Source organism: Micropterus salmoides, unplaced genomic scaffold (genome assembly GCF_014851395.1).
Source record: "Micropterus salmoides isolate LMB-PRFRI ecotype aquatic unplaced genomic scaffold, ASM1485139v1 Ms_hic_scaffold_13, whole genome shotgun sequence".
NCBI classification, from domain to species: domain Eukaryota; kingdom Metazoa; phylum Chordata; class Actinopteri; order Centrarchiformes; family Centrarchidae; genus Micropterus; species Micropterus salmoides.
In genome coordinates, this window is record NW_024040374.1 from 21,801,194 (window position 1) to 21,818,779 (window position 17,586).

A 17,586-nucleotide genomic window follows, 5' to 3' on the forward strand; every position below is an offset into this window, starting at 1 on the left:
TGTAAGCAGTTGTCAAAAACTGTAATGTGACCCGTAGTGTTTTTTTTTTTTTTAATGATGCTCTTCTATCAAAAAGTCAGTTTATTGAATCTCTGGTCTCCCCGTGTAGTTAAGTCTAGCAGACCACAGAAAATGTGAATCTAAACAAGTCACACCTTAAATGTTAGATGGAGTTCTGGCCCAAGTGGCAGCAGGGATAAAAACTCTAACATCCCATCACTGTGTGGTCTGACAAGCCAGACACAGAGTGCTGTGGACACAAGCTACCATCTGTCTTCAACGAGTAAATATCAATTATTGGGTAAGAAGTCTGAGTCAAGCGATAAGAGGTCACCTGTTCCACCTTTGGCCCAGTTTCTCTCCCACTCTATAAACCATGTCTCCAGTGACATTAACTCTAATGTACTCGTCCTTTGAGAGATGGCTTGTCTACACATTGGATCATCTTTTCAGGCACTGTCAAGGGAAATATCTCTTTAATTATAAACTCCCAAACTTCATAGAGAAAATTAATCCAGTGTTTTGAGCCTACTGATCACTTTGACGTATTTTATTTGAGGCATTATTTGAGTTTATCTATAAATGAATCTAAACAAATACAATCAATTCTTCAATAAAAACATGCTTTCAAAAACCCTTTAACATTTCACAAATTATATTGTCAGATCCAAACTGTACACATCATCCCAACTCTATTTACCCAGTTTATGACAGTTTCAAATGCACTAATTTACACTGGCATTTTTTAAAAATCAAAGCAAAGGAGGCAAACTTGACAGTTTCTTGACAGGCAATTTCAGTGTAAGATTCAAAAACATGTACTGATATAAAACAGTATCACAAATAAGGAAAAGGAATACAGACATCATATATATTAAAGGCAAAAAATTATCAAAACCTAATTTCCCTGCCCATGTAAACAGCAGCCCCAGATCATTTCCTGCCCTACCATTTGGAGGGAACAGTTTGGGGAATTCATGTGGGAACAATTTATTCATTTCTTTTACATGTCATCAGCATGTGGTTGCAGCCTGGTAGAGCGCTGGGGGTCCAAGGTCAAAGAAGCTATGTGACCAGTAATTGGGTCTACGTGGAAATGACCCATCCTTTCTTCCTCACTGCTGTTTAGAGACATGGTCTCCAAAGTGGACCGGTCTTGGTTCACTCTCAGTTTTCCCATCAGTGCGGTAATATCTTCCAATCCTCGGTCTCCTGAGAAATGCCGGTGCAGCGACTCTGATTCATCCTCAGCAGAGAAGGGGGGATCAGTGACATGCAGCACACGGGAAGCTTGAAGGTTCTGCAGGGACCGTGACTGGACTGTGCAAGAATAAGACACAGAGAAATGACAAACAAGTTCAAGCCACTGTGGACATGCAGCTCTGATTATTATTATTATAGTCCCCCTATTTTATATGCAGTATATAAACATTTAATAAATGGTGTTTAAGCAGGTGCAAGTGTTTATTCATGTACTTGTGAACAACTATAACTCCTGTGGGCACCCATAAGTAGAAGCTGTTGTATATAAACAGTAAATTAATAACAATAGTTAAACACAATCATGATAATTTCAAAATGTACATACAGTACATTTATAACACTTAACAACTACATTATAGTGTGTTATAAATATGCATTAAATGCTTGTGTACTGCTTATAAATTCAGTTTAAGTAAAGTGTTCCTTTGTTTTCTATACTGGCACCGTGGTGAACAAGTGTGTCAGTGTGCATGCATGCCTCAAATTTAAATCTCAAGATGTTAAAGACTCTTAACCTCTACACACTTCTAACATAGCCTTTAACACTCAGACAGTGAAGCATCGATTGCTTTTTCACAGCTGTCAAACAACTTATGGTAACAAATTACCCTGTGGTGCTGTGCAGATCCTAATATCGCCTCGTAATAATTGCATGAAGAATTCTAATATTAAAGTGGTAATTAAGGGTAATTTATTGGAAGATGTGGACAGAGCAATAGCTTAATAACCGTAATGACAATTCATGGCCTTGGTTCTCTCTGCATTGCCCCAAACTTTTAATGTTTTTAAGTCGGCAGCAAATCCTCAGATTGGCAGAGCAGGCTATGAGGCTCTGTAGGTGAGAACGTTTCCAGCCATGGTTGAGACCACAGTCCTAACAAGCTCCTTAGCTGTGACAGAGAGGTGCTGGATTAGTTGGCTGGTGGGTGCACAAAGCTATTAGTGAAGGTTACTCACTTCTGACTGGACTGAAGTCTCCTTGGTTGACCTTGGTGTCAGAGAAGGGCTTGAGGCTGGGGAACAGGATTAGGGAGAAGGACAGCAGAAGTACCTACCAGACAAAGAAAGTTACATTGAAGGATGGTCGGAATAGGTGCCAAATCCATTATTCACACTGAATTCACATCAAAGAGAGTTGTTACTTGAAAATCTGTGTGTTCTGCATACAGTTTGAGTGGCTAATGGTTTGAATATTCCCTCTGTGAATGTGCTTTCAGGTCGCAATGTTTTTTTAAATTCTTCTCCACTCATGTTGCCTCAGGCCTTGCACTTTATTCCATTTGAGTGATCACAGGCAATACATATCTTCTGTTCAGACAGTGTATTTTTCTTTATGGGGACTTGTCCACTGTGTACATTTCTAGATTAGCCTTCATTGACAGCTAATCCAGCTATACATGTTTTAAATGGCCTTTGGTTGCTATCAGTGGTTTTAGTAAGCTTGACTTGGCTATAACGGTGTTTTTTTTAAAATGAGGAGTCATATGGAGTGTCTGGGTGATTTATTTATCTGTCTGCCACAAACACAGAAGACATCCATACCAGTACACATGTCCCAGTCTGTGCAGTCTTGTTAGATGTATTCATGACCAGAGCCTGCAGCCTGCGCAACTGTTCCATTAGTGACCTGCAGAGAGGATGGGGTGGGTCAAAAAGAAAAGAAAAAGGAAAAAATTGTAAATTGTAAAAGACAGATAAATATAATTGGATTAACAAGGGTTTGAGGGAACAAGAGGGCAAGGCTAATTGCTAAAGGCAGTTTCTGAGTGGAAGAAATGTCAGCCAGGGGATTAAAGAGGAATGAATGACTGGAAATGGAAAGACAAGTATTTTAAAATCTCTCACATGTTGCATTTCTCCAGCTGGGACACTTTCCTCTGCAGCTCCTGGTTGTGTGCATTGCAGGCAGCCATCCTAGTGGAGATAATCCAGTCAGAAAATATAATTATCTCCCATATTTTAAAACTGCAATCAAATTTAAAACTGTCATTAAAGCTCCATTAAGCAATACGCATTTTAAAGCCCATTGAACACAAGAGTTTTAAAACCCCATTTCTCATTCAGGAAGTGATTTGGGAGATTCTGGAAGATATAGTCCAACATTTACAAACTGCATTCACTTTGCCACACATTTTCCAAAGCATACATTACTGTAAGTCTTCGAACATCCCACCTGTTCAGCACACAAAACACATGTACATTAAACAGTCCCTGCTTATAAATGCATCACCATGCATTTATAATATACAGCAGTCTCCGCAAGCTGATGTTTTAAAACATTTTCAGCATTTTTGTCTGTGCGAGCTAATGATAGAGAGAGAGGCAGTAAGTGAGGGTAATGACATGTGACACGCCAGAATCGAACCACAGTTAGATGAAACGCTGGCAATTCAGGAAGCCACAAAGTGACTCTCGTCATGATTCACTGAACTGACCAAGCGCTGAATGGAGGTTATAGCAGGAAAACAAACGAAAGAAATACACTGTCTGTTTTGGAAAATGGTTAGCATTTTAAATGTGTTGTTAATATGTAAAAACATGCAAAACAATAATCATGTCTCTTGTTACTCATTTATAAATCATATTCTTACCTGCTCTCCAGTCCATCAATATACTCCTTCTTCTTCTTCCTGCTCTCCTGGGCCGACTGCTTATTGCGAATCTTTCTGCGTATTTTCTTCAGAATCCTTTCTTCATACTGATTGACAGAGGAGGGAACGTTTTCATTTTCAGCCTCTGCGGGATAAACTGCGCTTACACGCATTGTTTAGGCATTGATAGCACTTTACCTTTGTAAGAGGTAGTTGGCTGGGTAGAGTCACCCCCTCCTTAGCCAAAAGCTTCTTCTCATCTTCATTGAGAATCAACTCTTGGATCGACTGTTGGGATGGGTGTGGGGTCTGGTGGTGAGATTTGAATAATAATATTTAAAATGTAACCGCTGCTGTTTGATTAAATCATCTCTCTGCCCCTGCAACTTTTCCTCCTCCTCCACTCTTTCTCCCTAGAGCCTCACAAGAAGTAGTTAAATGAGTGCAGACTATCAGGCCACCTTCGTCACTCTCATTTCATGGCTACCTCAAAGCAATTAACTGAGAACCTAAGTTACATTCTGCCACTCTCTCCTTCATCTTATTAAGCTGGGCTGCGAAGATGGGATCAATACCTGGAGCGAGCTGAAATCCACACCACTGCATACCCTAAAGTTTCAGAAGCACAAACACATTATTTTGCATGTGTATTCCCTTTATGACCTCCACTTTAGGACTTTTTTCTTAAATGATTTTGACAAAAATGATTTGTACAGTGGTGCAGTGGTCAGCACGGTAGCCTTCTGGGTTCAAATCTGCCCGACCGGCTGGGCCCTTCACGTGGTGTATAAATGGTAGGTGTGATTGTGAGTGTGAAATATTGTCTGTCTTTTTGTGTCAGCCCTATAATTGACTGGTGACCTATCCAGGGTGTACCCTGCCTCTCACTAAATGTCGTGACCCTTCAAATAATACGCGGGGATAGCTAAAGAATGAATGGATGGCGCAGCATAAGACTATATCTCCACAAAATGCAATTTAGTAATCTTGCAAAGCTGCAAACTCCCCACACTTTGAAGAGGTCATATTTCAAAACTCAAAGGAGAATTAACAAATTACTGAGTTCAAAAAGATCAACTTCAACAAAATACTATACACAGGAATTTCATTTGCCATTCCAAAGGCATCACCCCATGGTGAATCTATGATTTCACAGAGTGTGGTCACCCACTTGTTTTCACTGAAATACACATGCGCACAGACACACACTAACTCACACAAACAGCAGGTAAACAGCAGAATGTGCAAACACACATGCAATACTACCACTCTGTCCAACTCCCACCACAACCAGAATACACTTACGGGCTCTGGTGTGCCAGACAGAAGAAGATCTTTTACAGTCAGCGGGAAGCCAGAGGACAGCTGCGGTCTATGTATATCAGACGGATATTGTGTAATCCTTGTCCTGCCTGTTGGGAAGTCGGGCTCCCAGCCATCTGCACCCACACAGACACAAGGATACACATGAAGCCCATGCAAACAAAGATCATTAAGACACACTAGTATCATTGTTTGGATTAAGTGATAAAACTAACAAATGACATTTAGACAAATAGTAATTACTGTGTTTGGTCCTCAATATGTGTACTTTTGTATAATGTGTAATTGTTTGAATATTTTTGTACAACATTATCCTACTTTATAAATTGTCATATTACAATTACATTCATCATAGTCTGCTCACAACTATGACAGGAAATCCCTATTTCATAAAGTGTAATCAGAATGAAATGATGATGTTATCAGAGCATAGTCCATTAACAGAATACTAACTGGCAACAATATGATGTCAAGTTTGAACTGATTAACTGTTTAAGTAATTTTTAGTGGAGAAAATGTGTAGGTTCTCAAGTGTGAATATTTTGCTGATTTAATTTTGTTTTTCTCCTTTATAATACATTGTATATGTTTAGGTTTATGACACATCTGTTTGGACTCTAGGAACTTATGACAAGCATTTTTTTCACAATTTGCTAACATTTTATTGGCCAAACAATATATTAACTGAATGAGAAAATAATCATTAGTAGCATACCTATATGTTATAATGTGTGCCATTATGAATGTTTTTCTAGTGGTTATTTGTGACTCACTGATGTCAATGGAGACGTTGGCTTCCAGGGCTGCCTTAGTTTGTGGCCTCGTACCGAAATACTGAGTGTCCCCATGGGGGCTCTCAGGGCGCTGAGGGCTGTCCATCTGGTCTGAAGGAGGGTCCTCGCTGATCCCGCTGTCACTGGGAGAAGGGGACCACAGAGGCGAGCCCGACACAGAATCACTTCCACTCAGGAGGGCATTGAGGAAGTCATTGTCTGCCTGTTCGGCTGGCTGCAGCATCTGCTGGGTGAAAATCCTAAGTGTTATCATTAGTCTGTCTATGTGAGATGACAACATGGCCAGAGGTGGGACAGGCTTTTAAAAACAGACAAAGACCCACAGTATGTCAAGGACAAACTATACAGTAAACACAAAGAAATGGCTACTCATAGCATGTATGAGTGACGGTCTCACGCACAATTGGGTCCTGCATTGGCCAGGTGTGATGGTTGCCTGTTTCCTCATGACGGAGAATTCCATCGTTTTGATCAAACAGCCAGTCAAGCAGCTCGATGCCATCACAACCCTAAAATGAGATCATGACATTTAATGACAGCGTGCAGCACTATCATTTCATGCTTTTAGAAGCAAAGACAACAAGACTAAAGGTTTCAAATCCCGCCCCAGCTGGAGACGGCCATGATTACTGCCATGATCCTCCCTGAACACGCTGTACAATGTTTCCCCAATCTGACCAGTTATCTGTCTGCCTCTGTGAACATTTTTATGTAGTAATTATCCCCAGCCCTTTCTAAATACAGGTATTTCTCTATAGATTTAGGTAGACTGAAGATTTTGATGTAGGCTTTTAATTTGCTCTTAACCCATAACTGGCAAACTGCAATACAATAAAAAGGATAATGTTTGGTTATTTACCTGATCTCGGTAGAGCTCCATTGTTTTTTCTTGCTTGGGTGGCACACCAAAGAAGCTCCCAAGATACTGAGATCCAGCCAAAATATCCAATTTACTTTGTTGTGGATGAGCTTCGTCTCTGTTCCTAAAGGGTCTCCACTGAATCTCTCAACTCTTCATCTAGGGTCCAAAGTTTAAACTCCAACACAACACACCCAGTCAACTAGCTTGCTTTGTCCCCATTGGCTACAAGTAGATAAAATCGGACTGGTAGCCAAGAGTACACAACTAAGGAACTTCACAAGTTGGTCTATCTGGTGACGGAGGACATAAAGTCTCCACTAAGATGTAAAAAAACAGAAAGGTCAAAGTCTGTTGTTTTCTTTCCTCTTATTTTTTGATACCTTATTGACATAAGGCTAGCTCTGACCTTTGGCATATATTCATAACAATGGTCATACAATGGCCAGGTTCTAGAAAACAAAAGTCAACAACATTGCTTTAAAAATATTGCAGAATAAGAACACATCTGCCAATCTGTAACCGACTGAAGTATGTGTCAAAAATCATATCGTTTAAGTAAATAAATAAATAAATAACTGCACATAGTTTGCATTAGTGTGTAATGGTTCAGTTCTTCAGGAAACTGGATTATCAAGGAAATAATTTATTTGTACAATTGGGAATAACAAAAAAAGCATCCTGAGGCCTCTTAAAGCACTAATCAGCCTTTAAGGAGGCTTAAAAATATAAATGTACTGCAAAGTAATTGATGAAAACATAATTACAAAGACACAATTTGCACCCTCTCTTTATAATCTGGGATTTGTTTGAGGGTCTAATTATTTTTTTTCACCAAACCCGGAGTGTACCTCAGCAGTACGCAAACAAACTGCAAGTGTGCACTCAGTAGAGTACAGATATCTGCCAGATGTTTCTGGGGGCGTGTTAGTGGGGAACAGGAAGTGCTGGGCAGACTGTATGCATGAGAGTAGTGGAATGAAGAGGAGAAAGTATTTGTTGTGTAGTATTGTGCATGTTTTCTTATATATGTGTTTCAATAAATATTTTAGTGTAGTAGTCTCAGTTTTCTCTGAGATGCATAGAATAGTGTAATGGTATTATAACAGAGCATCATGTGTTCGCTTAACTGTAGCTATAAACTTAATAAGGAAACAATAAACAATGACAAGTCCAAACTTTAAATGTAAACATTATCATATATTTAGAACATTTTGTTGTAACCACACAAAATAACACCCCCAAACAAAGGACAGTTAAATCGCACTCATTCGCAACACAATCAGCCTACCAGCACAGGAAACCTGGATTAAACTAACAAGAGTATATATGTGAGCTTCAGAGGTGCATTGCGTTTATTTGACTTGGTACATGGATCTTCTCGAATGAGACTCCCTGCTGCAGCACTACAGCATACATACAATAGGGTAGACAACACATGATAAATAACATGGAGGGAGCACATTATTTGTCCTGTATTTAACTTAGCGATACAACCTCAGCAGGGAAGATTAAACCGAGCAGAGCCATGAGGAGGTGAAGGCTGTTGCTGAGGTTTATGTGATACAGCTACAGCGGCAGCAGTGATTATGAGCATGAAGGCCTTTAAATAGACCAACACATCAGCTCGCTGAGATTTGATGGGAATGATAAGCTATAGCTGTCAGCTGACACAGCACAGAGTTAGTGTCTTGCTGGGACTGGTCTATTGGTTTTTCATAAAAGAATGACATAATCATTATTGCTTTATTATCTGATGGAGGAAGGTTCCAAAGGGCAAAACCTCTGCAATTACTCTACAAGCTGTTTTTTAAAACTTCAGCTCTGAAATAAAGCTCTATGACAAACACAGAATGTGTGTACAGTAGAAAACTGTTAAGGTCAGGTTTCATAGACCCTACTTCTCTTTCTGTTATTGACTGTTTGTAGGTGTTTGTCAGGGTCTTCCCTCCAGGAATCTTACTCATGCTGTAAACATTTTTTAAAATGCATCAGTAATTGTTCAATAGTATGAACAAAAACAAATACGATGTATACTATGAGGTGTGTCATAAAATGCTGTACTAAATGTTGAAATTTGTCCACCACTTTGGTCTAGATTAAAATATCTCACCAACTATTGCATATATATTTATTTTTAAAATTGGCAACAGACATTCATGTCCCACTGAGGATTTCGTTATTATAACGTTGTTGATCCCCTGATTTTTAGTTTCACACCATCAGCATGCCTAAAAAATAATTTTTTAATTTGGGAAATGAATCACATTTCCATCAGCCTTAGCTGTGTTTAGTGCTAATTAGCAGATCTAAGCATGCTAACACGGTAAACTTACATAGTGAAAAGGTAAACATAATACTTGCTAAACATCAGCATATTAGCGCTTTCATTGTGAGCATATTAGTATTTAGCTCAAAGATCTTAGTCTTATTGAATGTTATATGTTAACCTCTAAGGTCAAGGTAAGATGAGAGGTCTGATGAAGATACACATTAGAGACAATCAGAAGTTTTTTTTCTGGTTATTGTATGTTGTACATTATACCTCAGTAAAATATCAAGACTTGCTCACCAGCATCAATCCAAAAGTGTTTTTTTATGTTGAATAACAGCTACAGAACAAGATAAACTCACACTTTGCTGTGTAAGTCTCTATTTTGTGGGTTTGAAGTGGGTGTTGGGCTGGGATACATCAATTTCAAGAGCATACTGTACCACCGTGCACACTGCATATGCCTTTACCTGTTCCTCAGGAGACAATGTCTTCAAACTATAAGGTCAGCAGCTTGACAGCACTGTGAAATATTAATTTGAAGGTGTCTGGAGGGATGCAGCTGGATACTTAACTTACTATTACTACAACACCTACCTTTTTTAAATTAATTTACTATATGTCAGGCCATTAAAATTCCAGTCTCTAGGGAAGTCATAGACAGTTGTGATCCTTGTGAAGTGATAAGAGCCCTACAGGGGAAATAACAGCTAAAGATTCATGTAGGATGAATTGGATAGACTGACTACCTGTTGTTGTTGAGTTTTGACAGAGCACTATTTATCCTCATTTAAACGCTAATCTCTGCTGTGTTTCATATTCCACAAAATTTCAAATGAGGGTCAGATGACAACATATTCCTAATTGAAAGTTGGGGGAAAGATATATGGTAATGAGCCTCTGAAAACATTACCGTACTGAGATTTACAGATGGAGAAGACCAAATGCCAATCATTACAGTAAATGGCAGTGTGACAAGAGCTTAAGACCTCACATGTGGCATGCACAATTTGAAAGAAAAAAAATCCCAGAAAACACACATAAACACACATCCCTCAAAAAACAAATAACAAAAGCTAATGAAATGAGATTTAAATAGTCTGTGTTGTACATCAGTACTGATGCTTTTCATTCTTTTAAAAAAGGTTCAGTGTGTTACATCTCTGAGGATCTATCGACAAAAATGCAAAATAAGATCCATAACTATGTTGTCAGTGGTGTGAGACTTTACATAATAAACATTATGTTTTTATAACCTTAGAATGAGCCATTTATATCTACATAACCGCGGGTCCCCCCTTACATGGACATTACCATGTTGCGTCGTCATGTTTCTACAGCAGCTAAAAACTGATAAACAGCACTACAGAGCACGTTTCATCACTATGTTTTTCTAGTTCTACTTCTGGTAGAATTCAGGCAGTGTAGACACTTATCACTATGTTTTTATACAGACGTTCAAAGAAGAAGAAGTAATAATAATTTACGGGTCGGGTCGGCAAAGAAGTTTTGCATCGGAGCAATATTTTCAACCATTAGATTGATGAGAATATGAGTCATAATATTGACTATTACTGACATGTTGTTTGGTTAGCTCAGTAAAGTGCAGGACTTGCAACCAATGGTTGAGTGTTGAATCCCACCTCGGGACAACCTTTATTTTTCTCTCTTCAACAAATGGATTCTGCAGCGAATGTTTCTCAGATCACGACATGTGCTACACTGTTTGTGTTTCGGTGTTTAATCCACAACTATCAACCTACGGACGCTATTAACTAATTCCCCAGTATCCCCAGACAGACAACATTTAGGGGAAACGTTTTCTGATGGCTCTTTCAGAGGTGTGTCAAGCAGTCAGCAGACTCTTTTAATGTCGTTCAGAAGTAAAAAGCTTAGTTCAACTCCAAATACAACATTACAGTAAACAAGCTTCTTACGCTTTTATTTTGTTATTATTAATTTATATATATATATATATATATATATATATATAAATAAATATACCTAAAGAAACCTCATTTCTTGTCTGGCTACTCTCTGCTGTCTTAGAAGGGACACCTTTTGTACTGTTTCAGCCACCGTAGCTGTCTTGCACTCTTTGAAAGGGTAGGGGGTAGTAGTAGACTGTAAAGTTGGTGGCAATTCACAACCCTCACCACTAGATGCCACTAAATCTTACACACTCAACCTTTAAATAGTTTTAGCATGTCATTAATGCATGCAATTTATTACAAAATGAGTTCAGATAGCTGAACACATGTCTCTTATTGTAAACTGTGTAAATGATTGTGGGGGAGCATTTTACTTTTGCATATTAACCATATGCTTTTTGTCAATGCCTTACACTACATTAGTGTATCTTATATGGTATTTAAATAAAGGAGGAGAAAAACAATTCTGTTGAACAATACACCACATAATACTGCATCTGCCAAGCATACAAAGTACCACCCAATGACTTGCTCTGAGAGACTATTAGCATATCAGACCAGAAATGTGACAATAGGCTAATTTGCATTAACTCTCTTGTGCAAGTTAAGGTCGACATCAAGGCTGTATGAATAACTCTGATCTGAGATCTGTATGATGTTGTGGGGTTTTTTTTTCTAAAGCTATTCTGTTGCAGGAGGCTTTATACACTGGAAGAAAGAATATATCCAGTATTTCTGAAACAATACTTTTCTAAGACCTTAAGTTCAGCACTACTTGCCAGTAGCACGGAACAGATCAGTCAGTTATTTGATCAACAGATAATTAATCAAAGAAAATGTGATAATCATTTAATTATAAGTGAAAATACCAAACTTTTAATGGCTTAAGATTTTAAAATATTAATATTTGCTTACCTTTCTCTGCTTCATTAATATCAACTGATTTCCTTTGAGCTTTTCTTTTCTTTTTTTTTTTTTTACTTTTGGTTGCACAAAACATGCAGTTACATGATCACTTTGGCCATTTGACATCATATTTGACAGTTTATAGAGTTGATTCTCTCAAAGCACCGAGAGATTCAACGAGAACACATATATAAAGTATAAAATTTTTTATTGTTTTACAAGCATTTGTCAATATATTCAGTGAGTGTGGCAAAAAGCATTGTCAAAATGTCATAGGAACTTTCTTTGTCAAAATAATGAGTTTAAACTTTACTAGCAAATAGACCAACCCCACCGGTATATGAACAGAAAATGAGAAAGACAGTGAAAAGAAGCCTTTTGCGAGACATGACATGAGTAATAAAGATTAGTGCGACCAGAATCTAAACCTAAAGTCTATCCACAGCTTGATGTTTGTTTGTCTGTCACTCAGCTATCTTCACAGTAACACATATGCTTCATGCTAATTAACCATGCTGAGCATGGACATGTCTGGCCGAAAGTTCATACATACACATATCACATCATGCAGTTCACACTTTGGCTGCAGTAAAGAACTGAAAAGTTGGAGCTACTTAAAAATACAAAGCTGATTGTGTTGTCCCTGTACCTGCCATATAAATTGCTGATGCCACACACCTTATCTCAGTTTACAGCACATCAATACAGTTTCAGTTCACCATTGAGATACATTTGCCTCTGGAGAAAAGAAAATTACTTGAGCATAAACAGCTCTAGCACAGTAATCAGATGGGAACAGTGTGAAACGTTTTATATTATTGAGTCAGCCTGCAACCATATAGCTTAATTGGAAGAATTACCTTGGATTTCATTATTTTTCCAGGATATAAAGAAGAGATAGAAACACATTCAACAAAGTTACAGTACCTCAGGGCATGTTCTACCTGTCTGCATTTCTTTAGGGTGCAGCATGTTGGTATAGGCTGCAGCCCCCTGCGATCCTGATCAGGTTTAACTGTCCAGAAGGTGAGAGATAAATGGAGTGGTCTGAATTTAGCATTTCAAGCCATGTGTGATGTTCCAATAATATGACCAAGGGCATAATTGTAACCCAGACATTTGTGACAACATCTCGCTGCAAACCCCAAGTGGAAGCCTTCTCACTTGAGGTTCTCTCTTTTCTGGCGTGTGACATTTTTCAGATTAAATGTAGGTTTGTTTTTTATGACATTTACAATTGCTGTATGCAGTGTATTTAAGCTGCAAATGTTTTCAGAGAGAGATAACACTTAATTAATTGGATTAGCAAGAGCTGAAGTAAATAGGGGACTGGTGAAGAGTCATCTAGACAGCTAGTGGCACCCAAAGGATTTGGCAGGATCAAACCACAGTTAAAAGGTGAGTGACTATTAGACATTTATCAGGTATGAGAAAAAAAGACTCCAACGGGATGCTCATATTGCTGTGTCCCCTGGATGGTTAGGCAAGAGTTTGCTAACATGCTCGTCATGAGAACACAAGGAGCTGGTACTATAAAAGAGCTGTGGTGCTGTGGTTTAAGTCTATCTGCCCTGCAGTGGTCACAATCTCTAATGCAGCCTTTTGGTGTTACTAACTTATCTATATAAACAGGCATTTCTTGCAGATATTTTGACCAATGTTGACCCAGAGCATGTGTAACAGATAACATTAATGATTGCTCAGTTTTATTAATCTGTGCCAGTATGTCAGTGAACCAGCATGCACAACAGCGAGGCCCTGGCAATTTCACAATGGCTCTTACTAAATGGAATCCAGCCATAATTAATGTTGCAGCTGTGTTTGACAAGTCATAATATTGTGCTTGGAGAAAGCTCACAGTTTTCTCTCCTTCTATGTGTGTCTCTCTTTGCTCAAAGACAGGCAGTGTAGCACAGGCCTTTTCAGGCATGCTGTTCATGGGGTTGTTATGTTGAGTCGATTTTTGGGCACATCACATAATACTGTAAAATTGGTGCATTCATGCTCCGTTGGCATTCAAAATAAAGACGCTGACTTTTGATGCTTAAACATAGTGACGCTTCACAGCATTTTCAGCTTCTCCATGGTGTTAAAACTACTCTTGCCAAAACCAGCATCTATTGGGGTTTTCGGCTACCTTCATACTGTACACCGTTATTAACCAGCCACTGTCGCCTAGCAACCTCAACCATGAGCAAGTGTTTTTGTATGACGTCTAGAGGTCATTTGCATTAATTATTTGGCCTTCTTTATATCATTTGCATACAGAAGGAATCTGTTTGTGTGCACCTCCTTTAAGAAAAGACAGCTTATTTGTTTTTCTTTATAATAATTTGACATTTTTAGTAACTTGAGATGCTTTGCACAGCACTGAAGATCAGTCTTTCCATCAGTGCTGGCCGATAAATTGTATTTTCATCGTCATCGTGATATGAACATGCACAATAAATACATTGCGAAAGACCTGAAATGCAATGAATATGCCTGTTCTTTGTGTTGAGGCTGAGCTAGGCAATCACATGCAGCGGACAGCAGAGCAGAGGGACAGTGAAGTGAACCTCAAAGCTAACGTAAAGATATTTCAAATTGATAACAACTACACTTGCTACTGTAAGTAAGTGCAAAAAAATAGCTTTTGTGAACTCAGCTGCTGGCTGAGACAAACCAGCCCCTCCTCTCTCTATAAGCGGCAAGTGCAGGCAATGAATCCACCAGCATTTTGAGGTCAGGTATATGATTTATTTTATTGACATTTTAGATTTGCTTCCAGTGAAATACTATTGACTTTGCTGTTGCTGCTCTAGATACAATATTTAGTTATGTTTAAAATATTCTAATCCTGAAGACAGCCAGGCTGACATACTGTAGGAACTGTAAACAGCTAATTTGCACACTTCAATATTTGTTCATTTATCGCAAGTCATAGGCTATCATAATTGCAATCTTAGACAGTGTTATAGCACAATGCAGATTTTCCTCATATCGTGCCTACTTTCTATAGCTTCAAACATTGCATCTGGTGTTCACACATACTGCAGGGACCTCGATGTGAATGTCTAGGGAATCAACCATGGCAGAGCTTGAGGGGTTCTGCTCAAAAGAACATCTGGGTTGCTTTGCTCTCTTGTCACAATGTGCCAACAAAATATATTTTTTTCTTTTTTATATTTATATTATTCATGTTGTTTTTCATGCAATATGTGGACTGTAGAATGTTTTAGTTGAAGATAATGTTGTTGTGCCCGTTAAACACCATTATTATCAATTACACTGTGTTTAGTTTAGAGTATTGTTGCTTTCCCTTGCTCTGCTCCATGTAGTGAAGTCACTTGCAGTGTTTCTGGCTGAGTGAGTGAAAGATGCAAAATGTTGCTAGCCTCAAACTTGCACCTTTGTGGTGTGTCTAATATTTTTTTGTAAATGCAAATGCTTTCTATTTGGATACCGCCTTTCTAGTCTTTGCGACCACTCAAAAGGCTTCCACACTACATCACATTTACCCATTCACACACTGATGGCAGAGATACTAAGCCAACTACACATCCGAAAATAAATAACATTCATACTCATTCACACAACATTTCAACATGCAGCCTGGGGGTAGACAGGGATCGAACCACAGCCCCTCCGGTTAATAGACAACTGCTCTACCCACGAGTCACAGCCGCCCCAATTGTAGTCTTCATGTATGTAAATTGTGACGGACAAAATGTATGAATACCTTTTCATATGATGCAGTTAAATGCAACACAACCACCAAAAACTGCCTAAAGAAATCATTACCTCTGAGAAATTAGACATAAATGCACGAGATAATATTTTTAATATTATGATATCATTGCACAACCATAGCAGTACAATCTAAACTGTTACCAGTTTACATGTCAGTTATTGTTATAATCATGAATTAAGCTGGCTACAAGCAAAGTTACAAAATGTGTTTCTGTGGTAAGTGGTCATTTTATAAGCTGAATAAAACACTGTATGCTGTCCTGGTATAAACAGCAATTAACTTAGCAGAGGGAACACAACTCTGCCTAATGTTGTGGGAAATAGGAAAAAATAAATTAGAACCACAAAACTGTGGAAATCACCAGAGATTGCTGCCAAACAACATGAAAATCAGTTCCAATTCATTTGTTCATTTGTTTTTCCTCCCTTTTAGTGAAGACGGATACACTTTATTCTTTCACCATGAAATGTATCCCACAGTTCACTGCAATGTAAGATCGCAGACACTGCAGTTGGACTGTTATAAATATATTATTTCATATAAAATTTGTGAATCTTCTGCGGTCATAGTCTATTCATTTGCAATTCTGGCACTTCGGACAGGTTGCAGTTAAAATAAGGACAGGCCTAAGAAAAGTTGTGTTTTTCACCTCAATGCAGAGTCAATGTAATTATATGTATCATACAGGCAGGAAAGTAGCCACAAATTGTATAAAAATAAAGAAAGCTGAAAAAGATATTGTCAGTGTTTGGGATATATAACCGATAGTGCCACTATGGCTGATGAATTCAATTCATATTTTGTACAATCAGTTGAAGAATTATCAAAAGATTTTCAGCCAGTTGATTCTCTCAATCATTCATTGAGTCACCTCAATAGATTCCTTTTATATTAAAGAGGTGCTGGATACAAAAGTTGCAGAAATAATCAATAAACTTTAAAATTCCAAATCTAATGACATTTTTAGGATGAATAGCTGTTTTCTTAAAAAGTATAAAGATGTTCTTGTCAAACCATTGACCCATCTTGTTAATCTTTCCATAAGAAACAGTACATTTCCCAGTGCATGGAAAAAAGGAATAATCATCCCTGTGTTCAAAAGTGGTAGCCAAGACTCAGTGAGCAACTATCGCCCTATATCGATTTTACCAATTTTATCTAAAATAATTGAATAAGTTGTAGCAGCGCAACTGATTGACCACTTAGAAGCCAGACAGCTCCTCCATCCACACCAGTTTGGGTTTAGACCAGGTTATTCAACTGTAGCAATAACAATAGCAAACTGCTGTTTAACTGAAAATGTAAAAAAGTCCCTGGACAAGGGCAATGTGGTGGGAGCTGTATTTATCGACCTTAAAAAGGCATCCGACACGGTCAAACACAGTTTGCTTTCATTTAAAATGTTACATTTTAATTTCTCAGATGAGGCAGTGTTGTGGTTTACATCTTATCCCCAGTCTAGAGTATAATGTGTTAAAGTTGATCAAGACATATCTGCACTCTCAAACATAAAAATGGGCATTCCGCAAGGCTCTATACTTGGCCCTTTGCTGTTTAGTCTCTTTATAAATGACTTACCTCTGCACTGCTCAGGTGCCAGTTGTCAGCTCTATGCGGATGATGCAGTTCTTTATGCACCTGCCAAGTCACCTGAGCAGGCTGCAGCTGTCCTGTCCACCAGTATGACATCCAACAGTGGCTCATTCAAAATCAGTTAGTTCTAAATCTCTCAAAAACAGTCTCGGTGTGCTTTTCCATTAAAAAAACTTGATTTAAAAGAAAGATTTAATATTAATTTACAAAATAAAGAAATTCATCCAGTTACAGAATTTAAATATTTCTCGGGTTAGTTTTAGATCCTCAACTTAAATTTGACAAGCATATAAAGAAAATCTCAAAAACAATACAGAGTAA

General features: G+C 38.2%; 1 protein-coding gene across 2 annotated transcripts; it reads right to left on the reverse strand.

Annotated features, from left to right (window-relative positions):
* Window positions 1–535: 535 nt before the first annotated feature.
* creb3l3a (cAMP responsive element binding protein 3-like 3a) lies at window positions 536–6,997 on the reverse strand. 2 transcript variants are annotated; one of them, XM_038716209.1, is made up of 10 exons: window positions 6,831–6,997; window positions 6,373–6,480; window positions 6,005–6,194; window positions 5,160–5,293; window positions 4,053–4,163; window positions 3,855–3,961; window positions 3,109–3,177; window positions 2,806–2,890; window positions 2,221–2,314; window positions 536–1,320 (listed from the first exon to the last, which is right to left on the reverse strand). In XM_038716209.1, the coding sequence occupies exons 1-10, from the start codon at window positions 6,849–6,851 to the stop codon at window positions 1,004–1,006; spliced, it is 1,236 nt and encodes a 411-aa protein (XP_038572137.1). In that variant the 5' UTR covers window positions 6,852–6,997; the 3' UTR covers window positions 536–1,003. The 2 variants fall into 2 exon arrangements, with proteins under 2 accessions (XP_038572137.1, XP_038572136.1); XM_038716208.1 differs by having other exon boundaries at window positions 5,951–6,194; window positions 6,831–6,996.
* Window positions 6,998–17,586: the final 10,589 nt, after the last annotated feature.